At 29.3% G+C, this 18845-nt stretch overlaps 3 protein-coding genes and 1 pseudogene across 5 annotated transcripts; 2 read left to right on the plus strand and 2 right to left on the minus strand.

Annotated features, from left to right (window-relative positions):
• Positions 1 to 1777: 1777 nt before the first annotated feature.
• On the plus strand, positions 1778 to 5521 carry cdm (importin-13-like protein cdm). Its single transcript, XM_035079810.1, has 6 exons — positions 1778 to 2216; positions 2378 to 2542; positions 2614 to 2754; positions 2845 to 4804; positions 4889 to 5029; positions 5117 to 5521. Exons 1-6 carry the CDS (start codon positions 2067 to 2069, stop codon positions 5359 to 5361), a joined length of 2802 nt encoding a protein of 933 aa, XP_034935701.1. The 5' UTR covers positions 1778 to 2066; the 3' UTR covers positions 5362 to 5521.
• A 765-nt stretch (positions 5522 to 6286) lies between these two features.
• On the minus strand, positions 6287 to 12381 carry pcm (pacman). 3 transcript variants are annotated; one of them, XM_035079720.1, is made up of 6 exons: positions 12117 to 12381; positions 11564 to 12004; positions 8079 to 11450; positions 7849 to 7989; positions 7457 to 7606; positions 6287 to 7243 (listed from the first exon to the last, which is right to left on the minus strand). In XM_035079720.1, the coding sequence occupies exons 1-6, from the start codon at positions 12189 to 12191 to the stop codon at positions 6437 to 6439; spliced, it is 4986 nt and encodes a 1661-aa protein (XP_034935611.1). In that variant the 5' UTR covers positions 12192 to 12381; the 3' UTR covers positions 6287 to 6436. The 3 variants fall into 3 exon arrangements, with proteins under 3 accessions (XP_034935611.1, XP_034935612.1, XP_034935610.1); XM_035079719.1 differs by having other exon boundaries at positions 6288 to 7243; positions 7439 to 7606; XM_035079721.1 differs by lacking the exon at positions 7457 to 7606.
• A 1478-nt stretch (positions 12382 to 13859) lies between these two features.
• Kr-h2 (Krueppel homolog 2) lies at positions 13860 to 16234 on the minus strand. Its single transcript, XM_035079818.1, has 6 exons — positions 16052 to 16234; positions 15487 to 15648; positions 14642 to 14823; positions 14475 to 14542; positions 14274 to 14407; positions 13860 to 14194 (listed from the first exon to the last, which is right to left on the minus strand). Exons 2-6 carry the CDS (start codon positions 15645 to 15647, stop codon positions 13975 to 13977), a joined length of 765 nt encoding a protein of 254 aa, XP_034935709.1. The 5' UTR covers position 15648; positions 16052 to 16234; the 3' UTR covers positions 13860 to 13974.
• Positions 16235 to 17018: 784 nt separating this feature from the next.
• On the plus strand, positions 17019 to 18785 carry LOC118064818 (probable ATP-dependent RNA helicase DHX34; annotated as a pseudogene).
• Positions 18786 to 18845: the final 60 nt, after the last annotated feature.

The following is an 18845-nucleotide window of genomic DNA, read 5'->3' on the forward strand; positions in this document are numbered from 1 at the left end:
CAACTTATACTTATACATCTTTACATGTATTAACAATGTTATGTTATTAACAAGTTAATCATATTATTATCAACATTGAAAAGTAGTTTAAACAATCCGTGGCGAGTTCCGGCACTTCGCTGGCAAGCTCTACCCCTACTCTCTATGCCCAAGCCTGCAGCTTATAATTTTTGAGCATATATAGATGTTTTGTAATCATAATAGCTCGGTGGTTAGCGCATCGATCTTTCATTTTGATGGGCAGGGTTCGATTCCAGTCATGGTAGTTTTTTTTTTCTTTTTCATTTGTTAGATTTGCATGTAATTATAATATTAACATGCTAAAATGAATTCTTACCAACGATTTGATTTTTTTTTCTCAATTATTTATGTAATTTATCGACGCCGAGTCGGAAAACATATGAACAGAGTTATAAACACTTTTTTTACTATAGCTATATGAACGTAGCTTTTTTTTAAGCAATTTAGAAATATTTAGAAGTAGTTGAAATAATCCACGGGGATTTCCGGCACTTCGCCGGCAAGCTCTATCCCCACCTTTCGTACTCAAGCCTGCATTATACAATTTATAAACATAAACATGATGTCAGAGATAATATGTTAGCTCTGTGAGTAGAACACCAAGCTTTCATTTTACCGATTAGGGTTCGATCCCAGTTATAGCCAATTTTTTTTTTTCATAAAAATTTTATATAAATACAATAATTGGTTGTTTGTATAAGTTCAAAATCAATTCCTAGTGTCTTTTAAAGACAACATTTTCTAAAAAAGAGAATTCATAGTAACTCGTTCCTCACCCTCAGCTTATTTTCAGAAAAACAAGTTTTTTTTCGTAATTAATTGGAAGAATAATGTAATAAAATATATGAATTGATTTATAAGTATATAAAGTCACTTGAACAAGATACAGAAAAAAAAATTGCCTATGACTGGGATCGAACCCTGCCCAGCAAAATAAAAGGTCGGGGCTCTAACCACTGAGCTATTATAGTTCCAATTATATAAACGATGCTTGAAAATTATAAGCTACAGGCTTGGGCACAGAAAGTGGGGGTCGAGCTTGCCGGCGAAGTATCGGAACTCGCCGCGGATTGTTTAAACAATTTTTTATTATTAATAAGTTGTTAAAAAAGGCTATTATCAATGTATTTGTACAAAAAAAGGTTAATGGCCCTGTTCAAATATTTTCTCATTTGTCATTGATTAATTGAAAAAAAAATTTTACATAAAAATTGAAATTTAAAACTCATTTTTGGCATGATAAAATTGCAATTACATGCAATTTAAATAAAAAAAAAATTTTGCCGCAATTAGAATCGAACACCGTTCGGTAAAATAACTGGCGAACCTTCTGACTATAGAGCTAGCATATTTTCATTTGCTTTGTTTACGTTTAGATATCGTAAGCTTCAGGCTTAGTAACAGAGGGTGGGGAATGTGCTTGCTCGTCAACTGTTCGAACTCGCAGTCTGCTCTGAAAAATAAGACGGAGATAGATAGATATATTTTGTGCTCTGTCTTGCTCGGAACAGATTATTCTGAAATTTGTAAATTTCTTGGTACCCTAAGGCTCCCTTTTTGTAGTGCATCCCTGAAAATTATCATTTTTCGAACGATTTTCCTGTTACCTACTCAATTTCAGTTGACGTCAAGCTTCGGCCTTTTGCCGCACAACACGAGGGCGTAAAGTCAACTCCGGGAAACTTTCTGACTTCAGCCCAGCCTTAACAATAATTATACTTGATTTGAGTATACTTTGTATCCGTTGTTAGCATACATTGTAGGTATCACGTTTTTTTTTTCAGTGTACATTAGAGAATTGTTGTTCAAAAATTGAATTTTTTAAAAATTTTCTTTGTAAACGATTTTTAAAATTCATTGAATACTTATACCAATACTTTTTTTGTAATAAGATATTGTCATACCATAGTTTTGTGATGTTAATAATTCGTGCAAATTTTTAACCTAAAAACTTGAAATTCAAAGACGTTTGAGGGTCCCGAATATTTTTTTTAGCTGTGATAAGGTTATCTTTGACAATAAACAATTTTTACATCAAAAATAAAATGAACATTATGGATATCACAAAAACAGTTGAAGAAGCTGTAAAACAATTTTATTTGGAAGGTGCCAAAGATCTACATGAAATGCTTCTTCGGTTTCAAGCTTCCCCAGAAGCTTGGAGTTTTGTATGGCCTTTATTAGATCCTTCAAAAGTATGTTTATTTTGTAATTATGATTTATATAATCTTTTTTCTTCACAGAATTGATTGTATATATTTGATCATAAAATAATATTGGAAACAAGTTTTACTTAATCAATTTTTTATTTTATTGCATTACAAAATAGAATGTAGAAAATTATTAAATTTTTTAGGCGTGGGAAGTTCAGTTCTTTGCAGCTTCTACTTTACATGTTAAAATATTAAAACAATGGGAAGAAATCCCAGAGTCTGAATATCCTGCATTAAAGAATCAGATACTGGTAATAATGACATCATCATCTACTCCAAAATTGATCCAAACAAAGCTTTGTGAAGCGGTACAATTATTTAATACGAATATATATTTAATTATATTATGTATTATAAATAACCAAATTAATTTTTTTAGTTAGCAGTCTTTTTGGCAAATCATTGTATGTCAGAAGATTATGACCAAGAACTAATGGATGATTTAATAGAAATTTTGCCTTACAATAATCTCGAAACACTAGACCTTCTTTTACGAGTCTTATCAGCCCTTCTAATTGATGTGAATATTATTTACTAAATAATAATACTTACAAACTTGTATATAAACTAAAGAATACTAACCAACGATTCAATAAATAATTTATTGCAGGCTGAAAAGCGAACTCGAGCCAAAAGAGTAAAATTAAAAGAACAATTGGGTGTTTCCGAATATAAAAAAATTGATTCAGAAATTACCTATAGTAAAGTGACTTGGTTACTCCAACAAGTGTTATCTTCATGTAATCAATTAATATCGAACAATAATAAATATAGTTCATTATATATTTTAGCTTTAGAGTGTGCTCTTTCTTGGATAAAACTTGGCCCAACGTTGGACTTAGTTGCACAACTATTTGATCATTTCCCGACTGCAGCATCTCGTTATGTTCCTCAAGAGCCAGGATGCGATGATGATAATAAACCATGGGAAATCGTTCAAGAATTTGTATCTATTGCAATGACTAATGAATATCTTTATCGAAGACCTCAGCTTTTTTGGAGTTGGACGAGAAGTTTAGTGTCAGTGGCACAAGAAAAAAATAATGTTTGGTTTGCTAGAATTCTCACTACAATTGGAGATGCTCACACAAGAATGTTATTACAAGCAATTATTTCTGATGATCCTAATGAGTCTCATAAATGGACAGTTGAAATCTTAATTAAGCTTATTCTCGATTACACTGACTGTCCTGGGAGATATCCAATAGATGAACGTCATAGTTGTATACCAATTAATTTTTGGTATTCTCTTCAAGATACCATCGAAACTTTTGATCCACCAGATGATAACCGAATTAAAGAGATGTTAAAGCCAATTTATATTCGTCTAACACATATTTTACTCCGAAAAGCTACTCTGCCGTCAACACCAACTGAAGCAGGAACAGCTCGAGATCGTGAACTATTGAGATGTTATCGACAAGATATAGCAGATACTTTTAATTATTGTTTTCGTATTTTAGGCCAAGATCTTTTGGTCATTCTTGGGCAACGACTCACTCAACCACTTTTAGATACTTTAAAATGGCCAGACGTAGAAATAACATTATATACAATTCAAGCATTATCAGATTGTATAGGATGTCAAGAAAATGATTATGTATCTGCGCTTATAGATTTAATTATTTCCCATGTTTCTTATGACAGATATCCTCAAGAAGTATTAGCATGTGCGTGTTCGACATTGGGCACTTATGCTGAATGGTTAGGAGACAATCCAGACCCTTGGCTAGAACGATCTCTTCAACTTATTACATTTGGCCTTACGCAAGGTTCGATGGCTGCGACACGTGCTAGTATGGCTTTAAAAGATATAACGAGAGAATGCCAACTTAGCCTAGCTCCTCTAGCACCTTCTTTGCTAGACACTATTAGTAAAACATTGACAATTCTTCCTTCAGGAAGTGGTGAAGGTTTAAGATTAATGTATGCTGCTGGAAAACTATTAAATTCACTTTCTTCGACCGAAGAACAACTGAAACACTTAGATAATACTTTGGGACTTTGTGTCATGAGATTACATGAACTTTTGCAGCATCCAATAGCTTCAGCAAGAACTGCGGTTATCAATCAACTGAAAATGGCAACAATGTTCTTGTCAACTCTTGAGGGAGCCATTGGTAAATCAGTATTAGATCGACTTTTACCCATTTTTAATCAATTAGTAACTCAAGCAGAGTGGAACCAAAATGATCAGACTTTAGAAGCAATGCATGGTTGTATAGAAAGATCTCTCCAATGTCTTTTACATCCTGAACAGGATGCTAGACCGTTATTATCACTTTTAGTTACCTCTTATAAAATACGATCACATCCTTCAGCACTGAATTTATTGAAACAAATGGTTTCATTATTCGGTGGCTATTCAGAAGTTGTGATTGGACCTATATTCAGAGAAATTAGTGCACATACTTTAAGTGGCTTTAATGCTTGTAGAATGTCCGGTGGAAATCTTTCAGATTTTTGGGATTTAATGGAAGCTTATCTTGGATTACTTTCTTCAACTTGTAGGAAGAATCCATCGTTGATGATGCAAATGAGTGATCAACATCCAGAAATGTTTCGTTATGGTAAAATTTCTTTTTTAATTACTAAACTATAAGTTCTTTCAATTTCTTTTGAAAAATGTTAAAAAAGCTTTCCTTGTTAAATAGGCATTGAAGGCTTAGGATTTCCAGAAAGTGATGTTATTAAAGCAGCTGGATTTTTTATAGTGAATGTAATAAAATTTCTTCCATCAGCTTTTATTCCATCAATTGGCCAAGAACTTATTCGGATGATTTTACAATGCATAGGTGAAATATAAATTTTATATAAACAATTTTTAAACATTTAGACTTTAATATAAGTGTTATCATAATTAAATATTGTTTCCAACACAGGAGGACGAACGGAACGAAAAAATCTTGAGACCCATGCTAAAGTTTTGAATGCATTGAAAGCTTATTCGAGGAAAGATTTAAGCATTTGGGTTCAAACTGCATTAGAAGAAAATATTCTTCCTATTTCACCTGATAAAAAAGCATATTTAACCCGTGCTATTTTTAATAATCAACATTATTTACAAATATTTGAATATTTACAACAATTTAGTATAGAATTTCAAAAACCCCCTGTAGGACTTTGAAGTAAAATATAATTCTTTGATTTCAATATACTATTTTGCAATGTATATTACAAAGTATAAAATTTTTTAACTCAATAAATTTAATATCTTTTAATCTTCATTCCAAACGAAATCAATATCAACTTTTGAAACATGGTAAATAATGAAGTAGCTTTGTAAATAGCCAATTAGTTAGAATAAATTAAAAGTTGAATTTTTTATTGCGTTAAATTAAATTTTTGTTGAACATTTTTAATTTAAAATGAAAAATAATTAAGAAGTATATTTTATTTGTTTATTGATTATTGATTATTGTTTATTAAATGTATTCTTTTCTACAGACTTAGTTTTTTTTTGGGTTCTTTTACTAAACCATATAATGAATGTAAATTTTTTAAAACGCCTATTTTACAGAAAAATATAAAATAATATTCATCAATTCATTTATAATATGTAAAAATAAAAAAATCTTTCGTTCAAATTGAATAATAAACTTCATCATTAGGATTGAATCCATCAAGTTCGGTACGATATCAATTTAATTTAAGTTCAAAACTTAGGATTTATGACTTATTTTATTGTTGAATTTAATGAACAGAAATTCTTTAGATGAACAAAAATAGTAGAGACTCATTAAAGAAAAATTTAACGCAAAAATGCTAGAAAAAATAAGAAAAAAATAATTCCTCCAATGTTGCATTGTTACTCATTTATATCAAATCAAAAAATTTTAATATATTATAATCAGAACTGTACACTTTTTACACGACATTAACGATTATGTGATCAAGTGTACATCTGAAAAAATTTATCAATTGTTTTATAATTGAAAAAAATATTTATTTTCATTAAAAGCGAATCATTAGAAATTAAAGTAATCAAAAAATATTAGATAATAACAATTGAATGATTGTTTGAAAATTTTTCAAAAAATGTAAATAATTAATAGAATCAAATAAAATTTTCTACTAAATTAATTACATTTTTTTCCTATTTTAGAATTACGTAAATTCATTCGATAATTATAGTACAAACATTCAACTGCTATTATTTTCTCCAATTTTTTTCGTATCACTGAGAATTTAGTAGTTAATATCTATTGGGCATCACTTCCGTTGGATGGTGGACCTCCAAAATTAGCTGCCACACGTGACTTTCTTGGTCTTGGGGCTTTTTGAACTTTTTGTGGTGGAGGATTTTCAGCAGTATTAACTTTTGTCTTATTTTCATTAAACTGCACAGGTGGGTTTTCAACTTGCTCAATTTTTAGAGAATTAATTTTCGGTGATTGAACATTTTTAGATTTTTCTTTTAAATTTGGAAATGGTTCTCTAGGTTTTTGTGCCTTTTTTTGTGCTTGCAAAGGTACAAATGAAGTTGACTGTTGAGGTTTAAATTCTGTTTTATTCTCTATTGAGCCAGAGGATCCTTGAAAGTTCACTTGAATTTGAGGATTTTGTATAAATCCTGGAACTTGCTGAAGTAATAAAGGTGGATGTGGAGCTTTATTCCAACTTGACGGTGGCCTCACAGAAGGCATTCGTGGATCTGGAAATGGTCTTGGTGACATCATAGATTGAATATTCACTTGTGGAGGTGGTGGAATATTTTTCCAAACATTTGGTGGACGCATTTCATAAAATAGTTGTGGCTTGGGTGCCTTAACTAAGTTTAATTCCTGATAGGCTTTCATTGCTACGCTGTCTGCCGCTAATTCCAAATCAGAGCATAATTCTCCATAGAAAGTCTTCATGTTTGGGAAAATTATTTGCGCACGGAAAAGGTTCTTTTCACGTGTATAGAAGAATCTTGGTGTTGTCAATCCATGCATTTGAAAATAGTCTAATAAAAGTTTACTGTAACGGACGTTGGTTTTTTCCTCTTTGTTTGCTTGTCTTGCATACTGTAATAAAACAATATTCAAATATTAAATATTTATAGTTAAAATGGAACAAGTGTTTTTTATTAATATGAATTTATGAACATGCAAATATAGATATTGTGTTTATTTGAAATTTTAAGTAAAATTAATATATGATTAATCAAATGAAACAACGAATTAATAATGAAAATCCATTAACCCAAATTTTAGACATACGTCAAACATTTGTTGTACCAAGGTTGGGGCGGATTGTGGCACAGGTGGAGTTGACGGGAATACAAAAGGTTTAGCTTGAACTCCTGCAGATGATTGGGATGTATTGTTGTCTGATTTGTCATCTGATATTTTCAACATCGCCTTTAAGAAAGCACTGGGATCTTGAGGCTACGATAGTAATAAGGTTTGTTAGATTATTTCACATTAATAATACTAGAAAATATAATATTTTACTTCTATTAATTTTAATCTATTGTTATTTTAACATGCAACAAATTATTTTCTATAATTATTTTTTTATTCATGTTACTAAATTAGTAATGATTTTGAGACTATGCTTTGGAATTAATTGATATTTTTTAACATTATTATTAATTTGTTGACAAATAAATTGAGTCATCAATATGTACCGGATTTTGCACTGGAATGGGAATTTGTGGAGTTGTCGGTAGTGGTGGTCGGGCTGAAAAGCTCATTGACTTCTGAGGTCGTAATTGAAATGGTACATTACTTCCATCAGCACTACTTGGAATGTTTGGAGCACTTGGAACCTGGTTAAAATTTATTAATTATTTAAAATCTTCTTTTGTAAAAAATCATTGATTTATCATTTTACATATATTTTTATTTAAATATTTACCGCAGATTTGTGAAGTTCATTCCACAACATTTGAAACTCTGTAGGCTGGTTTGGATTTTCTCCTTGGGGTTTATTGTTGATTTGAGTATTGACAGGAATGACAGGAATATTTTGTACATGGCTCAATACGGGATTAACAGGAATTGAAGAATTATTATTTTTATTATTTTTTTTAATTGGTGAATTCGGAAAACTTTGTGGTTCATTCTTTTTCATAACTCTTACTTGGCTTTGTCCTTGAGGTTGTTGAGTTTGACTTTTACAAAAAACTGGCAAGAAATTATCATGCTTACTGAAAGATGCAAAAGCGCTTGGTTTCATAGAATTAGAATTGTTATTTTCTGATGTAGATTTTGTTTTCTTTTTCATAAATGTTCCTAGGCTTGCTTCAATTTCAGAGATAGTCTGTTCTGCTCTAAGTCCATGGCTGATATTAATAAACTCAGCTTCAAGTAGTTTCAATCGTCGACAATCTGACGAATTATTAAAAGAGATATTTCCAACGAATGGTTTATCAAATAACATGTCATATGATTTTTCTGCACCATTAACACCATGGATACCCACAATTGTGCCTTTATATCCGAGAGGGACACACGAGTCTTCTCTGACGTTTATTATTCTATCGAAAAGTTGATATTGTGCCTGGGGGTCAGGTGGAATATTACCATTACAAATTCCAGGCTTATAAAGTAAATGAGGTTTTACTTGCATTAAAATGGTTTTTGATTTATTTTCCTCTTCATTAACATATTTATTAATTTTATTTTCTAGCTTCGTAATAACGTCAGGATCTAGACCTTCTTCATCACAGTTTCTAGTAACAATGCTTCGGTAAGGTTGTTCTTTAAGCCATTTAGTAATTTCGGTAAGTTCCTGAGTATTTGGAAAAATGTCATCTTCATGATAAATATCATTACTAACATTCTGGGCTAAATACTCGAATAACAGTGGAAATCGTTCCATATAACTGCGAATTAATCCAATAGACTTCGAACCATATAACCATTGTCCCTCAATTTTTTTCGTATATCCCGGCAGCTCTTCGTTTTTTTTATTAAATTTAAGATTTAGTCCTATATTCTGTTGTTTTTGTTCAGATTGTTCCTGTTTTTGTCTTGGTAACACAAAAATAGACCCTGTAATTCTGCTTAATAAATGACTACTTATTCCTAAACGTTGAGCTGCAATATTACCATACATATACTGCATTTTCAATTGATTTTGTTTATATTTACAGGGTTCTAAGTTTGGTTCGGGAATGACTTTCATTGCTACTTTAACTCTACCAGTTTTCAAATTAACCCCTGGTTCAATAACTTCACCCATAGCTCCATAATGTGGATGCCCAAGCATGAAACAAATGCTTTTTGGTGTGTAAATATCAGTAATATTTATGTGCGTTTTAAATCCTTCACCTTCTACTTCAATATCTCTCACGATTGTCTGATAAGCGTAAACTGTTGGATAGTTGTTCCATTCTTTTTCTAAAGACAACCTTCCTTGAGAAGTACAAATGTATCTGCGGCCGCAAATAGGTTTCGCATGAATCAGAACATTTGTAGTTCCAATGTCAATTCCGAATCGATTTTTGTAACTTGTCGCAACACTTTTCACTTGCTGATTCCAATGATTATCCTTTTTTAAATCCTCTCTCTTTAAATTATCTCCGCTGTATCCTTTTGTAGAATCAATTAAGGAAAAAGATTGATCTTCAGTAGATATTCCTATTACATGAGCTTCTAAAAGATAAGGCCATTTTGCGTAAACGATTTTTCCTAAAATATCACTTGCTAATGTTTCTAGTGATGGTGATTCTTTTGGTAAAATTGTTATTATCATATTATTTTCTCTAGAAGGATGATCAAAAACTTTTACTTTAGATTTACTTAAATTTGCATTGTGTTTGATGTGCTGCATTGTAGGAAATCCGGAGTAATAAACATGGAGCTTTACACCTTTGCATAAACCCTTAACTAGTTTTTCTTTTGGCACATATATTTCTGATGGAACTATTTGAAATGCTTTAGCATAATTTTCTATACTTGGAAAATAATCGGGTGCAATAATAGTTCCACATGCTATTTCAGAGTAAGAAAAAATGTTCATGGGACCATGTTGATTTCTTTTACGTTCTTCAGCAGTTAATTTATGATTGTAAGGCTCCATTGCTTTGATTAATTTATCTTCATTGATAAATGGAATTAGTACTACTGCTTCCCAATCTTGTTTTTTTTCATTTAAATCTGTTCGAAACTCTTCCGGATAATAATCTATAATTGGAGACTGCTCCTCTGTTAACAAACTTTGATAAGCTTCAGGTAACAATGCTTTACTTGCTGCTGGCAAAACTGCCAACAATTGTTGAAATGGTAAAAATGGTTTTCCAAGATCAAAATCAAATTTCAAATCTTTAAATCCTTTTATATCTGATATATAAGGTGCATAGTGATGAGGATAATACCAGGACCAACTACAACACCCATTATAATAGTAATTTAAATTCCACTGAATCGCTGTAACATATGCTTCAGCTTGAGAACGCATTACATCAGCATCTACATTCTGATATTCAAACTTTGTCATATAGTAATCTTGTTTATGCAATAAAAATTCATAATTATTCATTTCACTTTCAGTATCTGATTCATTTTCATCATCGTCAGAATTATCTAATAAAATTTCTTCTGTTGCTTGAATTAATGCATCTAAAGCTTTGTTTACAGTCTTTGAAGACTCCTCTTCAGAATCTTTAGATTTTTTATAATTCATACGTTCATGTTCATTCGGGCGTCGACCAGTCTTAGTTTCAAAATATTTTAAGTCTGCTAAATGTTCTGTAAAATGTTCTAAATCAATTACTGCAAGTTCTTCCATAAACTTTTCAAATCTCTCAAGGTTTAAAGTTCCAGCTTCATTTATATATCCATCTAACGTTGGCAAAATTTTCATATAAACATGACTTAATACTGATAATGCTCCATTAGCAATGTGAAGATTTGGTAAATGGGGTATAAAGTCGTTACCCACTAAAAAACCCATTAAAATCCAGTCGTCTATTATTTTTTCTAGATCAAATGGAAACGGAAGTTTATCCTTCATTGATTCAAACTCATGTTCCATGTATTCACGAAGTAGAGATATATAGAGCAAACAAAATTTCGTTTTTTCTATAGATTTAGCTTGATCGTGTTTCGAATATTTCACTTCTTCTCTTAATACTGCGAAGTGAGGTTCATGAGTACACAAACTTAGCATTATAAGATCTGCATCTAGACCATAAAAACAGTGGCGAATATTGGGATTATAATCTGGTTGTGATTTCCTATATCTTACATAATCCATTATTTTATGTTCTCCTTCGCCTGGGACCTGAAATATAAAATATTTATTATTTAAAAAAATATTTAATCGTATTATTGTGATGTTATTTTATTTATATTGATTGTTATGTTAGAAGCAAATGATTAAAACAAAAATTTTACCTCAGGCCCACTTAAAATAATTTTGCATTTTTGCCAACACTTGTCTGTAGAAATTTTATACTGCACAAAATATTTTAATTGTTCTGTAAGTTTAGCCATAAACAGTGTTCCTGGAGTTATACAATTAGAATCGAATCGAGATTCCTCAGGCAGCTTTTCACCTTTTGCAAGAGCTTTAGCTTCTGCTATTTCAGCATCTTTAGCTGATCGAAAACGTCTTCCTCTTTGTTGATTAATTTTTGCCCGTGGAGCCACACCATCAACCGCCAAAAAAAATACTTTTTGCGGTTTAATAGTACGAAACAATGTATCTACATAATGAAATATATTTTTAAAAATAGTTTCTTCAGTAATACGAAAATGGGCATTAGCATTATTTGGATGTGAACAGTTGTGTATTATTCCATTCATATCCAAATATAGATGATCAAATTCAGGAATCTGTAAAGAGAATAATATATTTATATATATAAATTTATGATTTGTAAGATATTGTTTCTATCAGAATTGTTAATTTAAGCGTCTTTACTTAATTTTTAAAACAATGTGGTACCTGATATTCGTTTAGCAGTTCAATGATACAAGGATATCTCTCGCAAATAAATCTAGTGAACTTTGGAACACCCATTTTAATTTTGATGGTCGATTAATAAAATAGTTAAAGTAAAATAGCCTTATGTTTAATTTAAAATATAAATTGAAGATAAAATATTTATATTATGTATACAAAAATTAGAAACTAACGTAGGTATAACCACAGTTTTCATACAAAGATTTCTCTATTTCTCTATGTACAAAACCCTTGTTTATAAATTAAAGAAAAACACGAGATGAAAATACTGCATAATATTTTTGATCTGCTGGTTGTATTGCTTAGCGTATTCGTGTTGTTTTTAGTAAGCTGTTTCATCCATCGATAAAGCAACTTGCTACTTTTAAGTCTGTTTAGCATCTTTATATTTTATAATCCCGGGGCGAATCATAACTGAAGTTATCAATTAAAAATTGCAAAGTGACAAATTCAAATCGCATTTTTTAAATTTTATTCTAAGTTCTGAATCCGAAGATTAATCACTTTCAAATGTACCTATTTCAAAAATTTAATAAAATGTATGAAAATGTTCTATATGTTTACAATAAGAGTTATTGAATAAAATTTTCTGAAGATAGAACAGAACATTGATTACCATTTATTACATTTCTATTTTTCATGAACATTGGATAATTATTTCTCACCGAACAATTTATACAAATAAATGTATTTCACTTTTTTTTATTAATTCTTAATTGAATCGAACGTTTTTTTTTAATAGTGTACTGCTTTCTCTAATCAAATTATTTTCAATAAAAAATTTATTCAAGTTTATTATTCGAAGTACAATCAAATATTAAAACGTTTAATTTTTCAGCAACAGAAAATGAAATATTGAGTAGTCGATAAAATTTGAAATGAAAATGCGATAAAGGTTTAAAGAAACATATTGGATCATATAGAAAAGTAAAACGCATATATGCTTTCATTTATGAATATTTTACAGATAATGAGAATAAATCGACAAATGTTAAACAAGGATTAACTCGTATATTATTTATTAACTTAATTATTTAATCAAAATTCCATGATAATAAATTAATATATAATTTTATGAAATACTGTGCTTGCTTGCTTATTTATCATACTTCTATGATGTACGATTGGTGTCGATTATCAATGTGATTGATAGTTTAAACCATTTTTTATGAAGTCTTTCTATTAATACTCATTTGAATAATGATTGTTAAAAATGTGATTATAAAATTATTATTCAAAGTAATTGAAGCAAAATATATAACATGAAAATGTTCAATTTAAAAAATCAAACACTTTAATTGCACTTCAGTCATATGATATGTTTTGTGTTTTTTGCACGTAATGAGTAACATTACAATTTGTTTCAACTATTACGTAAAATATTCTCTTATAATTAACAACCTTAAATGTCACGGATTTTGTAAATAAGTATCTGTAATAATGTAGTTTCATAGATAGTTATTCAATGGTTATGTTTATAATAAATAAGTAAATTGATTAGGTACTTATGAATTAAAATAAATTCAACCAATTTTCCTAGGCATTATTAATATTAAACAATATAATTTTAACATTGAGAATTGTAAACATTTTTTAGCAGAGACTTCCTAGAATAATAAGAAAAGATATTCATAACATTAATTAACAACACAAACGCTTCACGATATTTATACTAAAATAGAAATCCCGAATGTTTTAAATCAATTCGTAATCATTTGTGACATATATTGTAACACAAAAAGTATTATTTTATAGACGATACAGATACAAAAAATTACAATATTTTAAGCTGAAATTAACCATTTGAAATAAAATTGATTTACAAAAGTATGTACAAATGTTACTGTGGTACAGGATTCGGAGCCAATTGTGCTGTTATGCTCAAGATAGTATTTATTAACCATCGAATAATCCCTGGCACTGCAGGTTTTTGTGACACTGATCCTAAAGCACCTCTCATTTCGTGGAAAGTATTGCGGGTAAATTGATTTCTTCGTGAAGAAAGGCGCATTTTGAAAAAGTGATAATATATAAATGGTGTTAACAATCCAGCTCGTCCACTGTATTATAGAAGAAAAAAAATTTATTCTTGCTAACTCATTGTGTATTAAAATATTTTCAATCAGTATTTATACTTACGTAAACACTAGAATAAGTGTGAGAGGTAGAATCAGTATTTCACAAAATGCACAGAGTCGTAAAATATTGCGTGACTGAAATTCTACTAAAGATATCGAAAGTCGTGCAGGCCAACAACAATTTTGTCCAAGAGCCTATCAAAGAAGACAATAATTTACAGTATAATTGAATGTTGTATACATTTTTTAAAAACATACTTACATCTAGTAATGTCAGAGAATAACTTGCTGCATGTAATACTGCGAATAAAAATACTGGTAATAAAACCACTAAATTTTTTTAAGAAAAAAAAAAGCACTTATTATACAATATTTATCAATTAAAAAAGTAAATAAAAATTTTAATATTATTTTATTTTAAAAGGATACTTGTCACAGGTGATGCATATAAAAATATCAACGAATATAGTAAATAATGGCATGAATCTTCCACCAGCAGAAGTTCAATAAACTGTAAATTTAATTGAATTCTCGGAATTCTCTGGTGAAGTCTGAGAGCACTCGTGGCTGCACTACTCATCAGGACTTTGTAGTATGCATCGTACGGATTTCTAAAGAGCACAGATGATAGTTAAATTTTTTTTATTAAATAATAATTTAAATAAAATCTATTCATTTTGTATTGAATGCGATAACTTTTGTCAACGTTCCTGAATGAAATAGTGATAGAATCCATTATGACTATTGAGAGTCATTATAAAAATCAAGTGCATGTATTACAATTCAACGAAATAAAAGTTGATATATTTTTACTTGATATTTGGATTTATCGATGAGAGACAGTGATATGTGCTACCTTATTTACAACTTTATGGTAATGAATATTAATTATATAAATCATTTACTATGATAGAATTTTTTTTGGATAAGTATTCAAGAATTTAACGGAGATTAAAAAATAATAACACAAGTCATTATTTATATATAGATAATATTCCAAATAACTATTTAGCTATAATTGATCAGTTTTTAAAACCTCCGACTTATTTAATTCAGTATGATGAAAGAAGTATGAATAAATGTTAATTTTGAAGAAAATTATACTTTTTAATTTATAATTCATACTTATATACGTAAAGAATATGAAGATAAAACAAGAAAAAAAAAAGGAAAATTAAACAACAAACTTTCAACTGTTAAACTACCATCAAAAATATTACATTTACCTAATGTTTTTATTATTAGAAGATATAGTAGGAGAAAAATATAGTTACCCCACAATCGGAATTAAATATAGAATAAAAAATAGAATAGTGATGATCCGTGTTGTCCACAATGCAAAATTAATTTTATTATCTAAAATATGCTGTTTGAGTACACCCCATCTTTTTACAGAAGTTGATGAAGATTGGTTATTCCCATAGTCTTCCGCCATTCTAAAATTTTTATAAAAAATTGGTTCAATAAATCATTATAAATCTAGATATTCACAAAAAATACGAAATAAATTTTATTTTCATATGAAATGTATGTAAAATATTAAAGAACAATTGATCACGAAAAGTGTGTCAAATATACAAAAAATGAATTAATGGAGTTATACAAACAGAGTAAAAAGTAATTAAATTGTTATAATTAAAATACTTAGAAAAAATAAATTTAATAAAAGGTTTTTTTTTTTTTTTTAAATTTACTTAGTCATGTATGTACACAATAACAATGTATACATATAAATCTAGTCCCACTTTCCAATTAAAAAAATTTCAAATTTTCAATGAAAAAATTATCGCATTAAAACCAAATAAATGACGTATATACAGTAATAATAATTATACTCACTCAACCAATTCCGTAATAAAATGTCGGTGTTCCTACAAAATAATTTTTAGGTTTTATGTGTTAAAAATTTTATTGAAAGTCAACTGTATTTTTATCTTGAATATCTTCCATTGGGACAGTAAAATAATGAAGCAAATGGCAGTGGCTGAGTGCTGCAATGTCTTGCGTGTGGTACCACACTGCTGCCCTCTATTCAGCTCAATAAATAATGAGGGCTAATATTTTTGTTATGCAGGGTGTCCGGTAGACATGGAGAGTATAATAAGGAGACCGCACTGACGTTGGGGAAGTAAAGCCCCGTCTACAATAGGACATTAGACATTAAACTTTAGGAATAAGAAACAAAACTTAGTCCATAGGAACGGAACATTAAACACTATCGTAAACATAAGCGGAAATGTCGATGCTTTATTTAATGTATATGTGTACTTTAAATTTTATTTATGTAAAGTGGTGATTTTTAAATTTATTCAAATACCTAGTGCAAATAATGAAGAAGAAATATATATTAGTGTATTTATGTGCGAAAATTTTATAAATAAATGATTTTTATTAATTCAAAACAATTAATATTTTTGAAAAATAATCATTTGGATAAAATTGTGTATAAGCCTGATACGTAATTTTATTTAACTGAGTGTTAATTACATAATTACATCTCTTGAAAGGTATTGTATTATTATATTTCATTATAAATATAATAAATAATTATTTTGATATTTATTAGTTTCATCTAATTTACAGAACTACTAATTCTACTTTGTCGTTTAATCTTTTCTGGAAAAAATATTGAATGAAATGAGTTATTCAAATCATAAACATAAACGGAGTAAATATATTGAACTTGATCGAAGAAAAATTTCTAAAGATTGTTATTTACATGAATTATTAAGCCATCAAGAAAAAAAGCAACGATGGTTCAAGCTCTAGAGCATCAAATGAATATTCACAAACAATATCAGAATAAAAGGATGAAAAAAATGATAGCTTTTCATTTACAAAATTTCGTTATGAACTACACAAAGTTTTCATTCCTAATCCTTTTTTAGTTCAAGATCCAGAAGATTTTTGGGCTTTTGTTAAAAAATATCAAGCTAAGCTTGAAAAGTCTGGGAAAAATACTTCCAAAAATCCTGAATTAAATTCAATTGGTGTTCCCAAGAAGTTTCATAAAAATTATTGCATCAATCTAAAAATTAATATTTGAAAATAAACTGGCTAAATTTAAAGGAATACCTGTTTTGTATTTAGATTTTAAACAAAAAGAAAAATTTGCAAAATTGAAAAAGCTCAGAGAAAGTCAAGAAAATTTGCCTGTGGCGAAATATCGAGATGAAATAGTGGAAGCTGTAAAAAATGAAAAAGTAGTTATAATTGTTGGAGATACAGGATGTAGAAAATCAAAACAAGTGCCTCAATATTTTTTCATTCTGCCGGTTTTGGAAGAACTGCTTGTACTCAACCACGAAGAATAGCTTGTATTTCTTTAGCAAAACGATTTGTTTTTGAAGCATTAACAGAAAATTTGAATGAAATAGGATATCAAATAAGATTCGAGAAACAAAAAAATCAACAGACTAGAATTTTATTCATCACAGAAGGTTTACTTTTAAGACAAGTATCTGATGATACTGAATTATCTCAATATGATGTTGTAATTCTCGATGAAATTCATGAGCGACATTTGTATGGGGATTTATTATTAAGAATTGTGGAATGTCTGATTCATCAGAAGAGATCTAATATGAAACTGGTTCTGATGTCTGCGACAATAAATATTCAATTATTTAGCAATTATTTGGCCAAAGAAGATGTTCCAGTTATTCAAGTCCTTGGTAGGCTATATTCCATTCAGTTGATGTATCGACCTGCTGGTATTGAAGAAACAAGATTTAAAAATGATCGCTTCAATTCAAGTCATGCAAATAATAGATCAAAAATATCCTAGTAAGTAATCTTATAAAATAACTAAGAGATCAAGGTGATATAATTTTTTTCCTTCTATTTCAGGTACAGAAAAAGGTAATTTATTAATTTTCTTCAGTTGAATGATTGAAATAGCTGTAGTGGTGGATGCGGCAAAAGAATATGCTCGAAAAAAAAATAATTAGATTATTTTACCACTCTATAGTACACTATCAATTGCAGAACAAGACAAAGTTATCGATTATCCTCCAGAAGGTGTAAGAAAATGTATTGTTTCGATCAACATTGCAGAGCCATAAATCACCATTGATGTTATAAGATTTGTAGCAGACAGAGGGAAAGTCAAAGATATAAGTTATGATTCTTCATGTAAAATGCAGAGGCTCAAGGAATTTTGAATTAGTAAAGCAAGTGAAGAACAGAGGAAAGGAAGAGCAGGAAAAACAGGACCAGGTGTTTGTTACAGAATAATTCCCGAAGAAGAATATAATGCATTGAATAGATATTCAACTCCAGAGATTCAACGAGTTCCTTTAGACTCTTTTTTATTACAAATGAGAATTCGATTTTGTCTTTGAAAGAACATGGAGCTGACAGAAAATGAATAACTTGCTTGTATAACTTTTGTAACAATAATTAGAATTTATTTCCATACATAAACTTTATTAAATACAAATAAAGATCGTATTTGTGTAAACACCATCAAACTTTAAATGGCTCAAAATTTTTTTTCAACGTTTTTCAAGCTGTGGTATATTTTGATCTAATCTCTCAAGTTTCTCATCACGATATTATGATTTCCACAAAGTGTTGCCCCAATTTTGATCTCGATTAGAATTATTTGGATTTTCTAGAAGCTGAAAGAGAA

The sequence above is a fragment of the Chelonus insularis genome, unplaced genomic scaffold (genome assembly GCF_013357705.1).
Source record: "Chelonus insularis isolate UGA/USDA-ARS -01 unplaced genomic scaffold, ASM1335770v1 contig_25_pilon, whole genome shotgun sequence".
NCBI classification, from domain to species: Eukaryota; Metazoa; Arthropoda; class Insecta; order Hymenoptera; family Braconidae; genus Chelonus; species Chelonus insularis.

Bases quoted from the DNA above. Each gene is read 5' to 3' on its own strand.
- cdm (XM_035079810.1), top strand. From the start codon at position 2,067: ATGAACATTATGGATATCACAAAAACAGTTGAAGAAGCTGTAAAACAA. The intron at 2,543-2,613 runs GTACAATTATTT...TAATTTTTTTAG, and splicing joins AAACAAAGCTTTGTGAAGCG to TTAGCAGTCTTTTTGGCAAA. The intron at 4,805-4,888 runs GTAAAATTTCTT...CTTGTTAAATAG, and splicing joins TCCAGAAATGTTTCGTTATG to GCATTGAAGGCTTAGGATTT.
- pcm (XM_035079719.1), bottom strand. From the start codon at position 12,191: ATGGGTGTTCCAAAGTTCACTAGATTTATTTGCGAGAGATATCCTTGT. The intron at 12,005-12,116 runs GTACCACATTGT...TTCTCTTTACAG, and splicing joins AACTGCTAAACGAATATCAG to ATTCCTGAATTTGATCATCT. The intron at 7,244-7,438 runs GTATGTCTAAAA...GTTTTATTACAG, and splicing joins TGGTACAACAAATGTTTGAC to TATGCAAGACAAGCAAACAA.
- Kr-h2 (XM_035079818.1), bottom strand. From the start codon at position 15,647: ATGGCGGAAGACTATGGGAATAACCAATCTTCATCAACTTCTGTAAAA. The intron at 14,824-15,486 runs GTAACTATATTT...TGTGCTCTTTAG, and splicing joins TATTTAATTCCGATTGTGGG to AAATCCGTACGATGCATACT. The intron at 14,543-14,641 runs GTATCCTTTTAA...AAAAAAATTTAG, and splicing joins ATATGCATCACCTGTGACAA to TGGTTTTATTACCAGTATTT.